Source organism: Heterodontus francisci, chromosome 3 (genome assembly GCF_036365525.1).
Source record: "Heterodontus francisci isolate sHetFra1 chromosome 3, sHetFra1.hap1, whole genome shotgun sequence".
NCBI lineage: Eukaryota > Metazoa > Chordata > Chondrichthyes > Heterodontiformes > Heterodontidae > Heterodontus > Heterodontus francisci.
The window spans coordinates 107220948-107241734 of record NC_090373.1 but is presented as its reverse complement, the minus strand read 5'-3'; the positions used below and the strand labels follow the sequence as shown (position 1 = coordinate 107241734).

General features: G+C 45.3%; 1 protein-coding gene across 1 annotated transcript in view; it reads left to right on the top strand.

The window, feature by feature from the left end:
* The window catches only part of smpdl3a (sphingomyelin phosphodiesterase acid like 3A), a 73401-nt gene that overhangs the window by 33779 nt on the left and 18835 nt on the right, over window positions 1-20787 (top strand). Inside the window, exons 4-6 of the mRNA XM_068025377.1 lie at window positions 231-327; window positions 12263-12441; window positions 19689-19869. Of these exons, the coding sequence (XP_067881478.1) occupies window positions 231-327; window positions 12263-12441; window positions 19689-19869 (457 nt within the window). The remainder of the gene's footprint in view (window positions 1-230; window positions 328-12262; window positions 12442-19688; window positions 19870-20787) is intronic.

Sequence of the window (20787 nt, the reverse complement as noted above, 5' to 3'; positions counted from 1 at the left end):
TTTTCTAATATTTGTCAGTTCCGAAGAAGGGTCACTGACCCGAAACGTTAACTCTGCTTCTCTTTCCACAGATGCTGCCAGACCTGCTGAGTGATTCCAGCATTTCTTGTTTTTATATCCCAGCAAATGTCGGCATCTTCAGCAGAAGAGCTGAGGAACAGAAGAGAAAATAAAACAAGAACCCCTATAATATTTACATTAAAATTGTCTGTTTTCCTTTATTTTGTTAGGACCAGCTTCCTGTTAATATGAGTGACGTTTACAATGCTGCAGCTGACATGTGGAAACAGTGGTTGACACGTGATGCACGTAGGACCTTGCTAAAAGGTTAAAATTTGATTATTGTTGCTTGTATTGTGGTTATAATTGAAAAGGGAAATCCTATTTAACTGTAAAATGTCATTCATAATTGCTTTTTAAAGTTACCTATGTGTATTTCCTTCTTCAAAATATCTTGCCAAATGTAACTTGATCACACATACTTGCAGCGCCATCCCAATAAAGTGTCATAGAGTTGTAATGGCACAGGAGGCCTTTCGGCCCACAGAGTCTATGCTGGCTCTCTGTAGAGCAATCCAGTCATTCCCGTAGCCTTGCAAGTTTATTTCCCTCAAGTGCCCATCTAATATTGTTTTGAAATCATTGATAGTGTCTACTCCCACCATCTTCGTAGGCAGCAGTTCTACTCACTGCATTAAAAAGTTCTTCCTCACGTCCCGCCCCTGTATTACTTGGCCAAAGCCCAGCTGAGGCCAGACTAGTGTCTTATACAAGTTCAACATAACCTCCTTGCTCTTGTACTGTATGCCCCTATTAATAAAGCCCAGGAGACTATATGCTTTATTAACCACTCTCTCAACCTGTCCTGCCACCTTCAATGACTTATGCACATATACACCTAGGTCCCTCTGCTCTTGCACCCCCTTTAGAATTGTACCCTTTATTCTATATTGTCTCTCCATGTTCTTCCTACCAAAATGAATCACTTCATATTTCTCTGCATTGAACTTCATCTGGCACCTATCTGCCCATTCCACTAACTTGTCTGTGTCCTTTTGAAGTTCTACACTATGCTCCTCACAGTTCACAATGCTTACAAGTTTCGTATCATCTGTAAAATTTGAAATTGTGCCCTGTGCACCAAGGTCCAGGTCATTAATATAGACCAGGAAAAGCAAGGGTCCCAACACTGATCCCTCGGGAACTCCACTACAAACCTTCCTCCAGCCCGAAAAACATTCATTAATCACTACTCTTTGTTTCCTGTCTCTCAGCCAATTTCGTATCCATGTTGCTACCATCCCTTTTTTTTTTTCCCACGAGCTACAAATTTGCTCACAAGTCTGTTGTGTGGCACTGTATCAAATGCCTTTTGAAAGTCCATGTACACCACATCAACAGCATTGCCCTCATCAAGCCTCTCTGTTACCTCCTCAAAAGACTCCAGCAAGTTAGTTAAACATGATTTTCCCTTAAGAAATCCATGCTGGCTTTCCTTAATTAACTCGCATTTGTCCATGTGACTATTGATTTTGTCCGGAATTATTTTTGAGAGGTTTTCCCACCACCGAAGTTAAACTGACTGGCCAGTAATTGCTGGGCTTATCGTTACACCCTTTTTTGAACAAGGGTGTAACATTTGCAATTCTCCAGTCCTCTGGCACCACCCCCAAGTCTAAGGAAGACTGAAAAATGATGGCCAGTGCCTCTGCGATTTCCACCCTCACTTCCCTCAGTATCCTTGGATGCATCTCATCCGGCCCTGGTGTTTTATCCACTTTAAGTACAGACAGCCTATCTAATTTTTTTTATCAGTTTAAATCCCTGCTGTGTCTGACTTAACTCCTCTTTCAACATTGGGGCGGCACAGTGGCGCAGTGGTTAGCACCGCAGCCTCACAGCTCCAGCGACCCGGGTTCAATTCTGGGTACTGCCTGTGTGGAGTTTGCAAGTTCTCCCTGTGTCTGCGTGGGTTTCCTCCGGGTGCTCCGGTTTCCTCCCACATGCCAAAGACTTGCAGGTTGATAGGTAAATTGGCCATTATAAATTGCCCTTAGTATAGGTAGGTGGTAGGGAAATATAGGGACAGGTAGGGATGTGGTAGGAACATGGGATTAGTGTAGGATTAGTATAAATGGGTGGTTGATGGTCGGCACAGACTCGGTGGGCCGAAGGGCCTGTTTCAGTGTTGTATCTCTAAATAAAAAATAAAAATAAATTGCCTGGGTTGCATCTTCTTCCTTGGTAAAGGCAGATGCAAAGTATTCATTTAAATACTTCGGCTATGCCTTCTGCCTCCATGTGTAAATCCCCTTTCTGGTCCCTAATCCTCCTTTTACCACCCTTATCCTATTTATATGCCTACAGAAAAATTTGGGATTTTCTTTAATGCTAGCTGCTAGTCTCTCTTCATGCTCTCTCTTTCCTTCTCTTATTTGCTTTTTCACTTCCCCTCTGGACCTTCTGTATTCATCCTGGTTCTCAATAATATTTTCTACCTGGCATCTGTCATAAACGCACTTTTTCTTCTTTATCTTAATCGCTACCTCCTTTGTCAGGGAGCTCTGGATTTGTTTGTCTTACCTTTCCCTTTCGAGGGAACATACCTTGACTGTGCCCGAACTATCTCTTCTTTGAAGGTAGCCCATTGTTCTACTGGTTTTCCTGCCAGCCTTTGACTCCAATTTATTCGCCCCAGCTCCATTCTTACCCAATTGAAGTTAGTCTTCCCCCATTTCATTATTCTTACCCTGGATTGCTCTTTGCTAGTCAGCCTATACCTTATGTTACAATGATCGCTATCGCTAAATGCTCTCCTACTGATACTTGATCCACTTGGCCCACCTCATTCCCAAGAACCAGGTCTAGTAGTGCCTCCTTTCTCGTTGGACTAGCAACATACTGTTGTAGGAAATTTTCCTGAACACACTTTATGACCTCTTGCCTCTCACTGCCCTTTACACTACTATTATCCCAGTCTATGTTTGGATAATTCAAGTCCCCCATTATAACTACCCTATAATTTTTGCACCTTTCTAGAATTTCCTTGCAAATTTGTTCCTCCACGTCCTTCCCACTAGCTGGTGGCCTATAGACAACACCGAGCAATGTAACTGCACCTTTTTGTTCCTTAGCTCTAGCCAAATTGATTCTGTCCTTGACCCTCTAGGACATGCTCTTTCTCCAGCACTGCAATCCTCTCCTTAATCAATACTGCCACCCCGCCCTATCCCATCCCTTTCCTATCTTTCCTGAACACCTTGTATCCAGGAATATTTAACACCCAGTCCTGCCATTCTTTGAGCCAGGTCTCTGTTATAGCCACAACATCATATTTCCACATGGCAATCTGTGCCTGTACCTCACCAGTCTTATTAACCACACTCTGTGCATTCACATACATGCACATTAACCCTGATTTAGACTTTATTGCTTTCTCCCTTACTCTGACCCCACCTAATAATGTACTATTCCCTACTCTTGTGCTATCCATCTCCCCGAGTGTTCTGTGCATCTTGGTATTCCTCTCTAATACTTGCTCCTGGTTCCCACACCCCTGACAAGTTACCAGTTTTGCTTCTCTCCAATCTGAGCTCCCTCTCAGGTTCCCATCCCCCTGACAATTTAGTTTAAACCCTCCCCAACAGCACTAGCAAATCTCCCTGCAAGGATATTCGTCCCAGTCCTGCTAAGATGCAACCCCTCCATCTTGTACAGGTCCCACCTGCCCCAGGACCGGTCCCAATGTCTCAGAAATCTGACGCCCTCCCTCTTACCCCAGTTCTCCAGTCATATGTTCAATCGCTCGGTTCTCATATTCTTATGCTCACTTGCATGTGGGACTGGGAATAATCCTAAGATTACTGCTTTTGAGGTCCTGCTTTTTAATCTCCTTCCTAGCTCCCTAAAATTTGCTTTCAGGACTTCATCCCCCTTCTTGCCTATGTCATTGGTACCGATGTGGACCACGACCTCTTGCTGTTCCCTTCCCCCAGAAGAATGTGCTGCAGCTGCTCCATGACATCCTTGACCCTGGCACCAGGGAGGCAACACACCATCCTGGAGTCACGGTTACTGCTGCATAAACACCTGTCTGTTCCCCTAACTCACGAGTCCCCTGTCACTACTGCTCTTCCACTCCTCTTCCCTCCTGTGCAGCTGAGCCACCTGTGGTGCCACAAACTTGGCTGTGACTGCACTCCTCTGAGGAACCATCACTCTCAGCTGTATCCAAAATGGAAAACCGATTAGCGAGTGAGATCATCTCAGGGGACTCCTGCACTATCTGCCTGGTTCTCTTAGACTGCCTGGCAGTCACACATTCCCAATCTGCCTGCATACTTCTAACCTGTGGTGTGACCACCTCCCTAAACGTCCTATCCACGTAGTCCTCCGCCTCGCGGATGCACAACAGTGACTCCAGCCGCCGCTCGAGTTCCAAAACCCGGAGCTCAAGCTTCTGCAGCCAGTGACACTTCCTGCAGATGTGTTCGTCTAGGACACGTGGTGCGGCCATGTCTTTCCACGTATAGCAGAATATACATTGCACTCGGTAGAGCTGCCCTGCCATACTTTAACTTTACAGTCTATTTATTGTAAGTAGAATAGCTTAGCAGGTAAAGGCCTGCTCGCATATACAATTGAAACCCGACACGGGCCAGGCCCGACCCGACCCGACCATATCCAACCCGAACCCGACCCGGGCCTGAGTCCTTTGATTTTTTTTTTTCCCATGCCTGACCCGACCCGACTACCAGAATGAAGTTAATTATATCAAAGAGGTTGTGCTCTGCCTTGTCCAAATGTTGTGATCCTGCGTTCCAACAGCAGGCTATTCGTGCAGATGGAGGCAGATTAGTGCGGAGTCCAGATCCACGTTTCCCGCCTTGACGTCCCGGCTGTTCAAATTTTGAAGCTTACTTCCCTTTCCCTCCCTGAGCAAAAGACAGCACTGTGTCCGACCCAGCCCAAATGCCGGACCCGGACGAGAGACCCGAGCCAACCTGAACCCAATTTATGTCGTTGGGTCTGGTTGCGTTCGGGTCGGGTAGCCATGCTCTATTACCACCAAACAGCTCCTTCCACTGCACCGAAGTGGGAACCAAATACTAGAGGGTTAGAAATGTATGAAAAAAGTAGAAAAGTGAAGCACCTCCTCCCCCTTCACCAAACTCGAATCTCCGCATTCAGCTTGCAATCTGCACACCATTTGCAGGTTGTACCAAGACCTCTGTATTTATCCCTTTTGAAGCTAAAATTGCAGCAACCAGATATGACTGGTCAGCTACTTAACTAATCAGCTACTCTGCAGTAGAGCCTGTTAATCCCTGCCTAAGACTGTAAGAAACTTACTTTACTTTCTTAACCCTACTTTATCTGGAGAGTAAATCCCAGTTAAATGCTAACTGCAGACTAGACTTTTATAAAGATAACAACATTTAAAGTCCCCACTCACCAAACTCGAATCTGCACACTCAGCTTGCAGTCTGCACTCCGACTTGCATTTATATCTTTCACAACCACCAGATGTCTCAAAGCACTTTACAGTCAGTTAAGAACTTTTTTGAAGTGTAATCACTGTGGTAATGCAGAAAACATGGTAGCCAATTTTGCACACAGCAAACTCCCACAAAAACTATGTGATAATGACCAAATATGTTTTTCTGATGGATCTATCCTTGGCCCCTCCTATTTCTCATCTACATGCTGTTCCTCAGTGACATCATCCAAAAGCACAACGTTAGTTTTCACACCCAACTCTATCTCACCACCACCTCACTCGACGACTCCACTGTTGCTAAATTATCAGACTGCTTATCCAACATCCAGTAATGGATGAGCAGAAATTTCCTCCAATTAAATATTAGGAAGACTGAAGCCATCATTTACGGTCCCTGCTGCAAATTCTGCTCCCTAGCTACTGACTCCAACCCTTTGTGGCAACAGTTTGAGATTAAGCCCGTCTGTTCTTGGTGACTCATTTGACCCAGAGATGAGCTTCCAAACACACATTCACGCCATCACTAAGACCACCTATTTCCACCTCTGACATCGCCCGACTTTGCCACGTTTCAGCTCATCTGCTGAAACTCTCGTTTATGCCTTTGCTATCTCTAGATTTGATCAACTCCTGGCAGGTCTCCCACATTTTACCCTCTGTAAACTTAAGGTCATCTAAAACACTGCTACCCATGTCTAAATCCGCATCAAGTACCATTCACCTATCACTCTGTGCTTGTTGACCTGCATTTGCTTCCAGTCAAGCAAGGTCTTGATTTTAAATTCCTCATCCTTGTTTTCAAATCCCTCCATGGTCTCAACCCTCCCTATCTCTGCAATCTCTTCCAGCCCCACAACCCTCCGGGATATCTGCACTCATCTATTTCTGGCCTCTTGAGATCCCTGACTTTTATCGCTCCACTATTGGTGGCCGGGCCTTCAGCTGCCTAGGGCCTTAGCTCTGGAATACCCTCCTTACACCACTCTGTCTCGCTACCTCATTTTTCCTCCTTTAAGACACTTCTTAAAACCTACCTCTTTGATCAAGCTTTTGGTCATCTGACCTAATATCTCTTTATGTGGCTCAGTGTCACATTTTGTTATATAATGTTCCTGTGAAGTGGCTTGGGACGTTTTATTATGTTAAAGGTGCCCCATAAATATAAGTTGTTTTTGTTGTTTGAGGGATAAATATTGTCCAGAACACCAGGGATAACTCCCTTGCCACCTTTATAAAAGTTCAGCATAACTTTTCTGCTTTTGTACTCAATACTTCTATTTATGAAGTCGAGGATCTAAATTCAGGTTAATTTTTTAAAACAAAACCACAAAAAACAAACTACATTACAAGTTCAAATCAGTTTATTTGTACCAATGATGTACGTGCCTTAGTGAAGTGGGGTTTAGGTGCTTTGTCTCAGTGTACAGTGGAGCTTACATTTGTAATGGTCCTCGGATGTGTGAGTACTGTTAGTAACAAGACACTGAATCGATAGGATAACCATTTTCACCTCCCTCTACAGTCATCTGATTGATTCATATGTGTGTAATTTATATGACCGCAATTGTTGACAACGCGATCGGTAGGTGGCGCTGTTTTGGCACATGCGCAGATACAGCATGTGCCACGAAAACGTCACAGCCTGCGACTGTTGCAGCTGCCAGGACTAAAGATGGCGCTATTCAAAAAATCACAGAGATGAAACCTAACAAACACGTGGCAGAATACAATGGCCGGAGTGAGAGAGTGGAGCGGGCCGTGGAGATCAGCGCGGGGGCCGTGGAGAGCAGCGCGGGGGCCGGGGAGATCAGCGCGGGGGCCGGGGAGATCAGCGCGGGGGCCGGGCAGATCAGCGCGGGGGCCGGGCAGATCAGCGCGGGGGCCGGGCAGATCAGCGCGGGGACCGGGGAGATCAGCGCGGGGGCCGGGAAAGGCAGCGCGGGGGCCGTGGAGAGCAGCGCGGGGGCCGGGGAGATCAGCGCGGGGGCCGGGGAGAGCAGCGCTGGGAGACCAGCGGTAGCGGTGCCGGGGAGGGGGGGGGGGAGAAAGAGGGAGAGGGAGGGGGGGAGAAAGAGGGAGGGGGGAAGGGGGAGAAAGAGGGAGGGGGGAAGGGGGAGAAAGAGGGAGGGGGGAAGGGGGAGAAAGAGGGAGGGGGGAAGGGGGAGAAAGAGGGAGGGGGGAAGGGGGAGAAAGAGGGAGGGGGGAGGGGGAGAAAGAGGGAGGGGGAGGGGGAGAAAGAGGGAGGGGGGAGGGGGAGAAAGAGGGAGGGGGGAGGGGGAGAAAGAGGGAGGGGAGAGGGGGAGAAAGAGGGAGAGGGAGGGGGAGAAAGAGGGAGAGGGAGGGGGAGAAAGAGGGAGGGGGGGAGAATGAGGGAGAGGGAGGGGTAAGGAAGGGGGGAGGGGGAGAGCTGGGGGGAGAGGGAGGAAGGGGAGAGAGTGGGGGGGGAGCAGCGGAACGGAAGAGGAGTGCAGCAAAAGACTTACTGGCCAGTCCCTGGACCCGGTGACACCAAGGTCTTCGCACGCTCGCTCCCCGCGGCTCTCTACGGCCTCTCGCTTCCGGCCCTCTCCATTCAGCCGTTCCCTCCAGCTGCGGATGCCCAATCCAGTTGCTTTCTCCCCTACCCAGTTGCTTTCTCTACTTCTCCTCAGTACTTCAGGCATTGCAACTGTTTGGTCCCTGCATTTTGCATGCTCCCTCTCCCCACCCCTCCCCGCACTCTCCCTCTTCAAACACCCCTCCCTCTGCCCCCCTACCATAGTTGAATATCTGAAGTGCAGTTGCAAAGTCGGGGAAATAGCATGCAAAACAAAACCTCAACAATTCTGGGTTTAATTATTGAAAAGTTTTATTAAGTTCATTAAGTATCCGAGGAACTGCTGTGCATGGATACATGAGTGTTGTGTCCAGCATTCCCGTTAGACAGGCCGATTCTCTGCTATGCACAGCTGAAGAGATTGTTCCTGGAGAGCCTTGTGGTGAATAAAAGCTTGGCTCTCTATTCCACTACTGTATTGTCCATGTGAAGAAGGCAAAGTCACAAGAGTCTGAGCTCAGTCTATTCTTGGTGAATGTTCCCCAAGTGCATCCCAATGTGCATTCCCAATTCATCCATAAATGCAATGTTCCTTTCCACATCGTGATGAGCTCCGCAGCATGATCTAGTTGCCTTCGTTGCTTGAATGCTGACCTTAAGTCTCAAGGATTGTTTTCTCGACGGCATGTTTTACATGAAAAGAAATAAAGCAAATCAGAGTCAGAGCTTGCCTCCCTCCATCCACTGAAATTACTGTTGTGCACACCTTTTTAAGTTCTGCAGTGAAGGCACCAATTGATAACGTCGCCAATGAAGCACTTATTACCCACCTCAGATGCAGGAATCAGCACATCCTTGCGTCCTCTCCCGCACTGCCTCCTTTGCTTGAATGCCGTCCTTAAATGTCAAGGATTGTTTTCTCAAGGGCACGTTTTACATGAAAGAAAATAAGGAAAGAACATCAGTGTCAGAGCTTCCCTCCCTCCAATGAAATTACTGTTGAGCATGCTTTGTGTTCTGCGGTAAAGGCATGTACTGATAACACCGCCAATGAATCAATTAGTACCCACCTCAGCTGTCGGAGGCAGGATGATGTTACTGCCCCTATCTCGTGATGGTTCAATGCTGCTCTCAGGGAAAACATGAATGATGTGAGGGTGCTGGAAAAGAAGCACATTTCTTTTGGGCTATGAACATAAAGCTGGCCATTTAGCCCAGCAGTTCCCTGCCAGTGGTTATGTTACTCGTGCGTCTTTCCATCCATTCCCATTTAATCCTGCCTACGACTATCACCAGTTGTGTTCACAGCAAGAGCATTCACATTTCTGCTACCACTGGACACGGCATGCTTGTTTCTTTTAGTGCTCAGTCTCTTCTTGCTGAATGTTCCCCAAGTGCTTGACCCCTTTGGACGCCCTCTCTGCTTGACAGGCAGCAACTGGCAATTGCGGAGTCTCACAAGGCTCTGCATGGTTGTTTCAACGTCGGATGGGGTAACAGGTGGCTGTGTGCCCATGAGCACTGCCCTGATGGGTGTAGGAGCAGGTAACTGTGTGCCCATGTGCACTGCCCTGATGGGTGTAGGAGCAGGTAACTGTGTGTCCATGTGCACTGCCCTGATGGGTGTAGGAGCAGGTGACTGTGTAACTGAGCAGCAAGGAGAGGGTACCGCAGGTAGGGGAAGTGGAGATTTGGACAGGTAGGCACATGTATGGTCCATCAGATCATTAGGCCAGGGGGTGAGACGCTCAGGATCCAGGGTTTGTGACACGTGACTGATGTCCAGCGCGCGGCCACCTCCATCCGAAGGTGCTTCCGGGCAATTGTTGGGCATAGTAAATGGCTCCATCTCATCAGCCAGTCCTTGCTGCCAGCGGAGAGTCTGTTGCCGCAGCCAGTCCAGTCTCCTCATGAATGCTGCCGTTCCACTCTGCAGAACGGCCTGTTGCAGCTGGTACAATTGATCTGAAAGCAAGCGGTATTTTTCATTGTGGCTGAGGGGCCTTGGCTGTTCCTCTGTAATCACAATGGCAGCAGCCATGCCTGTCGTCGTTGGTGTCTGAGATGCACGCCAGCGACAATTGGGGGCGAGCCTGTCCAAAGGCAGACCCAGATGCCTCTGCACAACAACAGCACGTTTGCAGGGCAACAAAATCTGAATGGAGAAGATGCAGCTGCAGGTAGCCTGGCCATCATGTATCTGCAGTGTGTACTGTTTGGCGCCAGAAATCACAGTCACTGTGCCTTCATCCTGCTACATGCGGTGGCCCAGACAATGGAAATGTTTTCAGAGCAACTCACAACAGGGACTGGAGAACATGCGGTGGCCCAGACAATGGAAATGTTTTCAGAGCAACTCACAACAGGGACTGGAGAACATGCGGTGGCCCAGACAATGGAAATGTTTTCAGAGCAACTTACAAAGGCAGAGCAACTTACCTTGGAACAATCTCCTGTGTCAAATAAAAATGAAGCAAGTCTCCAAAACGAATAAATAATTCAGATAAGGTGCCCGACGAAACCTCCGCTCCTTCCACTTTCAAAAAGCCGCGCCGAAGCTTTGACGCATGCGCAGAGGCCAAACTGGCGCGTCGGGAGGTTGACGAAATAACGCGATGACGTCATCTGCGCATGCGCACAACCTGACCGGCAGGTTGGACCGCAGCGCATGCGCAGAGATGAATAGAATGTGTGCGCATGCGCGTACCGCGTCCTTTGCGCATGCGCAAATCAGTCCTGGAGAGTCGGACCGCTGCGCATGCGCAACGGGCATGAAACCGTCTGCGCATGTGCGGAACGCGGCGCATCCTGATGACGTTCTCCGATGAAGTAGCGTTGTCATGAATTACTTTGAATTTATATTGTATGCTTGGGAACCTCCTAACTGGCTGAGAAGTCATAGTGGAGGGGTGTCTCACCTGAGGGCTTTAATGCACTTGATTCTATTCTGAATTATATCCCACTTTTGTATTGATGTACACTCAAAACCACTTTGTGTAGAAATAGTAGTGTGGTATGAATGCAGTTTAAAAGTGCCCAAGCCAACAGTCTCTGTGAACAAGTTAGAGTATAGAATCTAAACCCAGTCATGCTGAATTCAGTAACCGCTCCCCCTGCACACGACCCCCCCCCCCCCCCCCCCCCCACCCATGTTCGTTAAAATGTAGAATCAAACTGTTTATAGTGGACCAACTCATTTCCATTCAGTGCAACATAAATACCACAGTTAATCAAATCATATCATGCAAAAGCCACTCAGTTGTTCAAGGGCAATTAGGGATGGGCAACAAATGCTGGCCTTGCCAGTGATGCCCACATCCCATGAAAGAATTTTTTTAAAAATGTGCTGCTTAAAGCAGTGCATGAAAACCCTTTTTCAGAATTGATCTTTCAGAAATAGTAACATTTCTGGACCAAAGTCAAAAGTATGTTAAGTTTACTCTAAGCTGGCTATTGGTTAAAAACAGTTCCTTTACCCCTTTAGTTCTCCTCTGTTGTATTGTCTGTCTTAGAAGTTCATCAATTCTATTACTTTAATAGCAAACTGATACAAAATGCCTTAGCAGAAGGTTATTGGTTTGACTCCTAGAAACAACATCGTAAAAGGGGAGAGGGAATACTTCAAAATTAATTGTATCTGTATGTAATCTTTCTTCCAGTTCCTCCAGTTTGTTTCCTAATGCACAATATTTCCCCATTCTGAATTAATTTAATCAAAATCACAATAATGGTCATAGAGATACAGCCTGAAACAGGCCCTTCGGCCCACCGAGTCGGTGCCGACCATCAGCCTCCCATTTATACTAATCCTACATTAATCCCATATTCCCTACCATAGCCCCACCTTCTCTCAATTCTCCTACCACCTACCTATACTAAGGGCAATTTACAATGGCCAATTTACCTATCAACCTGCAAGCCTTTGGCTGTGGGAGGAAACTGGAGCACCCGGCGGAAACCCACGCGGTCACAGGGAGAACTTGCAAACTCCACACAGGCAGTACCCAGAACAGAACCCAGGTCGCTGGAGCTGTGAGGCTGTGGTGCTAACCACTGCGTCACTGTGCATTCCACTCTCCCATTTTTTTTTGTGTTCAAAGTCCAGCATTAGTGAGGTTTCTGTTTTTTCTATTAAAATAATGCTTCGTCTGTCAATTGATTTAGTTTTTTGGAGGTTTTTTAATCTAAATCCTTTTGTTATATAAACTGTACATTCTTTACTATAGGTGGGTTCTACACCCAGGTCTTTAATTGTAGTGTTACCCAGCAGACCCTCAGGATAATCAGCCTAAACACAAACTTGTACTATAGTCCCAATAAAGTGACTGAGAGAATTCCAGACCCTGCAGGGCAGTTTGTGTGGCTTGAAGATACATTGGAGAAAGCTCAACAAAACAAAGAGAAGGTAAATCGATTTAACAATCTTCAAACAAGATATGAATTTCAAATATTTGAGGCAGATTATATATTGAGGCCAAAAAATACTCACAATCTGACAATTCTCCTGTGATTTCATTGCTATTTTAATATCATAATCATAAATATTAAATTTATTTGTAAATTAACTCACTATAAATATTTAACAGCTTCGCTCAGTTAATGGCACTGACTTCTCAGAAGGTTGTGGCGTCAAGATCCATTAAGAATTTTAGCATATAGCCTACTGTTGACATTTCATTGCCGTGCTGAGCAAGCGTTACATTGTTGGAAATTCTGTCTTTCAGATGAGACTTCAATTGAGGTCCTGTCTGCTTGTTGAGATGAATGTGAATGATCCCATGTAATAAGAACAGTATACTCTTCAGAAAGTTATCAATTAGTTGTGCACTACTTTGGAATGTTGTGAGGACATGATAAGGCACTAAACAAATACAAGTTTGTTTGTTTTTTTTACCATTTTTGCACATTAAAAGGTACAAATTAAGCTTGCAACAATTTTTTTTTGTTTGAAAGTATCCATATACCATCAGTTTGCTGGGAAAAGCAAGTCTATTACTTTTTCTAAGAAACCTTTGCAGCCGGGGAGTCCACATGATCTCCCATATTGTGTCTATAATGCATGGCCTTCGTGCATGAGCTTCCGTTCATTTCTTTTGCATTGCAAATGAGTCACAACACAAGATGTTCCACAGCATGAGAGAAATAAACTTTCCAAAAACACTGCATTCCTATATTTGTTTTGTAAATTTCCACAATTTCTTCAAGTTTTTGAAAGTATTTCTAATTGTATTAATTATTTGTAAAATAATTTATACAATGCCTTTTTCGAATAGCAGTCAGGGAATGTTGGAAGTTTGCACAATTTGCAAAATGTGTTAAAGAATGAATTTCACGGATACCTTACTGGCTAAAATGAGTAACACTTACCTTGAAAGTATAAAGACAGACAACAACAAAAATCCAATAATCCTTGCTCAGGAACAAATCTGATCAGAAGTAGCCTGAAGTGGATTTGACATCGGCATCAAATTTTGGCATCTATTTGATGAAATATATATATTTTTTAAGTCAAATGACCTGGAAAAAGTTTCTTCTGGGGAGGAATTAAACATGTTGCAAATTGGGCTAACATTTCTATCTGTTGCTGAGAAATAGAACTTTATCACTCTGGGAAGTGATGATGATAGGAACATAGGAACAGGAATAGGCCATTCAGCCCACGGAGCCTGCCCCGCCATTCAATATGATCATGGCTGATCATCCACTTCAATGCCTTTTTTCCCACAGTTTCCCCATATCCTCTATGTCATTTATATTTAGAAATCTGTCAATTTCTGCTATAAACAAACTCAATGACTGAACTTACACAGCTCTCTGTGGTAGAGAATTCCAAAAATTCACAACCCTCTGAGTAAAGAAATTTCTCCTCATCTCTGTCCTAAGTGACTTCCCCCTTATTTTGAAATTGTGTCCCCTGGTTCTAGACTCCACAACCAGGGGAAACATGTTAGCTGCATCTACCCTGTCTATCCTACTGAATGAAAACTGAATTGTCTATTTCACCATCTTCTACAAGATATGGTTACTGCATTAAATTTGCAGACTGTTAGCAACTTTAGTGTCATATTTGACCCTGAGATGCAATTCCGACCACATGTCTGCACCATCATTAAGACTGTCTATTTCCATCACTGTACTGTTGCCTGACTTTGTCTTTCCCCAGCTCAACTGCCACTGAAACACTCATCCAGGCCTGGACTTGACCGTTCCAACACACTCCTGGCTAGTCTTCCATCTTCCACCCTCCATAAACTTAAGTTCATCCAGCTCTAGACGCCACAAACATCCCCATCCTCAATGCTGGGGGTGCCCAGTACATCAGTGCAAAAGACAAGGCTGAAGCACTTGCAACCATCTTCACCCAGAAGTGTCGAGTGGTTGATTAATCTCTGCATCCTTCTGAGGTCCCCAGCATCACAAATGCCAGTCTACAGCCAATTCGATTCACTTCACATGATATCAAGAAATGTCTGACCGCACTGGACACAGCGAAGGCTGTCGGCCCTGACAACATCCCAGCTGCAGTACTGAAGACTTGTGCTCCAGCTCTAAGTGCACCCCTCGCCAAGCTGTTTCAGTACAGTGATAATATTGGCATCTACCTGACAATGTGGAAAATGGCCCAGCCATATCCTGTCCACAAAAAGCAGGACAAATCCAATCTGGCCAATTACTGCCACCAGTCTACTTTCAATCATCAGCAAAATGATGGACAATGTCATTGACAGTGCTATCAAGTGGCACTTATTCACCAATAACCTGCTCACTGATGCTCAGTTTGGTTTTTGCCAGGGCCACTAGGCTGCAGCCCTCAATACAGCTTTGGTCCAAATATGCATAAAAGAGCTTAATTCCAGAGATGAGGTGAGAGTGCCTGCCATTGACATCAAGGCAACACTTGACCAAGTGTGTCATCATGAATCCCTAGCAAAATTGAAATCAATGGGAATTGGGGAGAAAACTCTCCACTGGTTGGAGTCATACCGAGCGAAAAGGAAGATGGTTGTGATAGTTGGAGGCCAGTCATCTCAGCCCTGAGACTTTGTTGCAGGAATTCCACAGGGTAGTGTCCTAAGCCCAACTATTTTCAGCTGATTCATTAATGACTTCCCTCCATTGTAAAATCAGAAGTGAGGATCTTCACTGATTACTGCACAGTGTTCAGTTCCCTTTGCAACTCCTCAGATATTGAAGCAGTTAGTGCCTGCATGCAGCAAGACCTGGGCAACATTCAAGCTTCGGCTGTTAAGTGACAATTAACATTAACGCCACACTTGTGACAGGCAATGACTATCTCCACTAATGTGGATAATTAGCAAAAGTCAGCAAGGATTTGTTAAAAGCAAATTGTGATAAACTAACTTAATTTAGCTTTTTGATGAAGAAACAGAGGGTTGCTGAGAGTAATGTGGTTGATGTGGCGTAGATGGACTTCAAAAAGGCGTTTGATAAAGTGCCACATAACAGGCTTGCCAGTAAAGCTGAAGCCCATGGAATAAAAGAGACAGTGGCAGCATGGATACAAAGTTGGCTGAGTGACAAACAGGGAGTAGTGGTGAACTGTTGCTTTTTGGACTGGAGGAAGGTGTTCCCTAGGGTTCGGTATTAGAACCACTGCTTTTCTTGATATATTAGCGACCTAGATTTCTGTATACAGGGCACAATTTCAAAATTTGCAGTTGACACAAAACTTGGAAGTATAGTGAATTGTGAGGAGGATAGTGATAGACTTCTAGAGGATGTGGACAGGCTGGTGGAATGGGTGGACACGTGGCAGATGAAATTTAATGAAGAGAAGTGTGAAATGATACATTTTGGTTGGAAGAATTAAGAAAGGCAATATAAAATAAAGGATACAATTCTTAAGGAGGCACAGGAGCAGAGGGTCCTGGGGGTTTATGTGCACAAATTGTTGAAGGTTGCAGGGCAGGTTGAGAAAGCAGATAATAAGGCATAGGGGATCCTGGGCTTTATAAATAGAGGCATAGAGCACAGAAGCAAGGATGTTATGGCGAACCTTTATAAAACACTGATTCGGCCTCTGCTGGAATATTGTATCCAATTCTGGTCACCACCATGTAGGAAGGATGTGAAGTCTTTAGCGTGGGTGCAGAAAAGATTTATGTGAATGTTTCCAGGGATGAGGGACTTCAGTTATCTGGATAGATTGGAGAAGCTGGGACTGTTTCTTAGGGAAGAGAAGGTTGAGAGGAGATTTGTTGGAACTGTTCAAAATCATGAGGGGTCTGGACAGAGTAGATCGAGAGAAACTGTTCACGTTAGTAAACGAGTCAAGAACCAGAGGACACAGATTTACGGTGAATGACAAAAGAACCAAGGATGACATGAGGAAAAATGTCTTTACACAGTGAGTGGTTAGGATCTGGAATGCAGCGCCTGAGAGTGTGATGGCGGCAGATTCAATCGTCACTTTCCATCGTGGATAATTATCTGAATAGAAAACATTTGCAGGGCTACGGGGAAAAAGCAGGGGAGTGGGACTAGCTGAGTTGCTCTTTCAGAGAGCCAGCACAAAGTGATGGGACAAATGGCCTCCGTCTGTGCTGCAACCATTTTACAAGAGAATCAAACCATCTCCCTTTGACATTTGATGGCATTGCCATCGATGTATTTCCCCTATTGACTAGAAACTTAACTGGACCAGCCATATAAATCATCTTCTTCTTTGGGCCTCCTTATCTCGAGAGACAATGGATATGCGCCTGGAGGTGGTCAGTGGTTTGTGAAGCAGCGCCTGGAGTGGCTATAAAGGCCAATTCTAGAGTGACAGGCTCTTCCACAGGTGCTGCAGAGAAATTTGTTTGTCGGGGCTGTTGCACAGTTGGCTCTCCCCTTGCGCCTCTGTCTTTTTTCCTGCCAACTACTAAGTCTCTTCGACTCGCCACATTTTAGCCCTGTCTTTATGGCTGCCCGCCAGCTCTGGCGAACGCTGGCAACTGACTCCCATGACTTGTGATCAATGTCACAGGATTTCATGTTGCGTTTGCAGACGTCTTTAAAGCGGAGACATGGACGGCCGGTGGGTCTGATACCAGTGGCGAGCTCGCTGTACAATGTGTCTTTAGAAAGCCATATAAATACTGTAGCTACAAGAGCAGGTCAAAGGCTGGGAATTCTGCAGCAAGTAACTCGCCTCTTGGCTCCCCAAAGTCTGTCCATCATTTACAAGGCACTAGTCAGGGGTGTGCTGGAATACTGTCCACTTGCCTGGATGGGTGCAACTCCAACAACACTGAAGCAGCTCAACACCATCCTGGACAAAGCAGCCCTCATGATCAGTACCCCATTCACCACCTTAAACATTGACTCCCTCCACACTGGCGCACAGTAGTAGCAGTGTGTACCATCTACAAGATGCACTGCAGCAACTCACCAAGGCTCCTTCGACAACACCTTCTAAACTCATGACTTCTACCATCTTGAAGGGCAAGGGCAGCAGACGCATGGGAACATCACCACCTGCAAATTCCCCTCCAAGTCCTTTGCGATCCTAACCTGGAATTATATTGCTGTTCCTTCACTGTTGCTGGGTCAATAACCTGGAACTCCTTCTCTAACAGCACTGTAGCTGTACCTACATCACGTGGACTGCAACGTTTCGAGAACGTGGCTCACTACCACCTTCTTGAGGGCAGTTAGGGGTGGACAATGAATGCTGGCCTTGTGACATTTATATCCCATGAACATATCAAATTAATCTACTGTCCATATCTTAATTCACACCAGGTCCCATTGTCGCATCACCCTTGTGTTTGCTGATCTATATTGGCTCCCAGCTAAGCAACGCGTTGATTTTAAAATCTCATGCTTGTTTTCAAATCCATCCATGGCCCATCCATCCCTATCTCTATATTCTCCTTCAGCTCGATAACCTGCCAATATTTGTGATCTTCTAGTTCTGGGCTCTTGAGATCAGCAATATTATTAGCTTTACTATTGGCCACTCTGCCTTCAGCTGCCTAGGCCCTATGCTCTGGAATTGCTGCTCTAAACCCCTCTGCCTCTCTTTCCTCCTTTAAGGTATTCTTTAAATCTACCTCTTTGATCAAGCTTTTTGTCATTGCCCTGATATCCCTTTACGTGACTCGGTGTCAGTTTTTGTTTGATAACGCTCCTGTGAAGCACCTTGGGATGTTTTACTCTGTTAAAGGCATGATATAAATGCAACTTATTTTTGTTGTTGTTGCCATTCTTGTCAATTGCAAGCATTGGTCGCAAAATAGGAGCTGAATGAGAATAAGAGTTTATCAGCAATAGGAACCACAAAGGGGTAATTTTCCAACTTTGCACTGTCAGTGAAGAACTGTACCTACTGAGAGTACATATTGGAACATCATGTACAGTGCTTGCCTGAATTTCTGATGTGTGTTAACAGGCAGGTGAAGTTGCCCATTGGCAATGCATAATCAGAAAGTTAACCTTAAAAACTGACATGGTATTTCTACCTGTTTAGACAGTCAAATCTTGATTCAACTTTGGTATACCAATCTGGCTTTTCTGATAGTCACCACCTGCTATTGTGGTGTAAATTAGGTGGCTAAATTGAGAAGAATGGGCTGATGTTCCCACCACCCACTTTGTGTGCATTAAACTGGAGCAGCGGTGGCAAATAACCCATCTCAATCTGGTGGACATTTCAGTTAACTATTCATTTGGAAGTACATCCTTCCTGCATGCCTCTCTGCACTCTTTCACCGCCCATCCCAACTCTCTCGCCCTCTCTCACACTCGCGCACGCATACACTTGCACACACAGTTATTGTCATCAATGGGACACCTCCTACTTGATGGCAGAAATGAAGACGTGGAGTGATACCTGCTAATTTGACTTCATAAATAATGCTTTGCCAATTCACTATTACCCACAAACCACATCTGTAGACACGTATAACACACTTGGCTCTGATGGGAAATTAGCGCAGATGGAGGTTTCTCTTCCCAAATGAAATTGGGGCAAGAGAACTGATGACACCACTATCATACATGAATGCATCATCATCTGTAATAGTGGATGCTTCCTTTAATGAGCTGCCCTTGTAAATACAGCAAGCTACTTGAGGGCAAAGTATTTGGCTTGGCCATAAATCACAAGTTTGTACAAATACGTCATTAGGGAGGATTTCTACAAAGTTCTTCTGATGTCGTGCCCTAACTTCAATGGAATATTGGTCAAAAATCTGGAAAAACAGTATTATCTGTCATGTTTAGTGATATACATTTTCTCCTGGGTTCCACTAAAGTAAAGGCTTGATATTGGGAGAATCCCTATATAAATTCCAGGCAATTGTAAATTTTTTAAAAACAGATTAGCTAATTAAATATTTGTATTAACAGAATATTGGATACCATTTATACAATGGGGTCAAATTTATATTGAAATTTATCAAAAAGAATCATACAAAACAAATACAGATACAACCAGAAACATTTTGGCTTCTCTTGGTTGTATGGTGGGTGGAGGAGGAGAACTGGAGAACACAAATGCTTTAAAGATCCAACTCTTTAATGCTTGGGCTAGAAATGCCTCCTATGTATTGGGGATAAGCAGGAGCTTTGAATGAGGAGTATTAAATAAAGACATTGTGCCAAACAGGATTCCATTTCTCATCAATTAATATACTTTTTCCCCAGGTTTATCTCATAGCACATGTTCCTCCAGGCTACTTACCAGATTCAGTGAGCACCACTGCAATAAGGGAGAAGGACAATGAGAGGCTGGTACAAATTCTTCGCAAATACAGTGATATCATTGTTGGACAGTTTTTTGGTCACACTCACAGGGACAGCATAATGGTCCTTCTCGATAATCAAGGTAATAGATTATTTTTTTCCTTCCCCCTGTTGCTGCCAATTTTCTCCCAGTCCCCTTCTCCTCCTCTAAGGAAAGCATCGATTCCTTGCTGGAATATAGGTTCTGTGGGTCTGCTGATTCTCTGTTAACTTGTTCATTTGGCTATTCTTTAAGCCCAGAAAATGGAATATCAGACAGTGGAGAACAATAAAGCTGTATTCAATCATGTCATATTTGGCATCCACAAACTTGCCTCAAAGGTTTCTGGTGATAGAGATCAAAGGTGGAATTTTCACAACTTAGTCCCTGCCGAAACGGTGGGACCAGTCGTATATTGGGAGCCCAAATGGTGAAGGAGCGAACTTTGCCATGGTGTTTTGACTGAACTATGGCATTAGCATCCCATTTCTGGGTTCCCTGGCCCATCAGAGAGGGTGCTGGTTCTGTCAAATGAAAGATTTCTAATTAAAGGGACCCCGGCAGATGTCAGAGGCTTAATTTCACATGGATCTTTGAGGTTGCATCAATGACAGGAATGAAGAGGAGACCTGGGAAGGTACCACTTTTAGCTGGAGGTCCTGCTGTGAGATCTGAAGGACTGCAGTGAAGTGAGTTCTGCCAACGATGGGAGGAAGAAGACAGTCTCCAACCAAGCAGGCATGGATGGAAGTCACTGAGGAAGTCAGCACCAGGAGGGCAAGAAAGGTGAGTGGTATAACACTTTCAGATACCAAGCACCATACTCTGATTTTCCCAGCATTCTCCTGCACAACACTCCTCAGAACAACACACCTTGCAGCTCCACTCATTCCTTTCTCTTCACGCATCTCGCATTCCTATTTGAACAGCCAACACTCATCATCATCCTAATGTCCTCTTGCACCCATGTCTCATAGTCACCCTCCACGAATGTTGTCATTACATCCTATCCACCCAAGC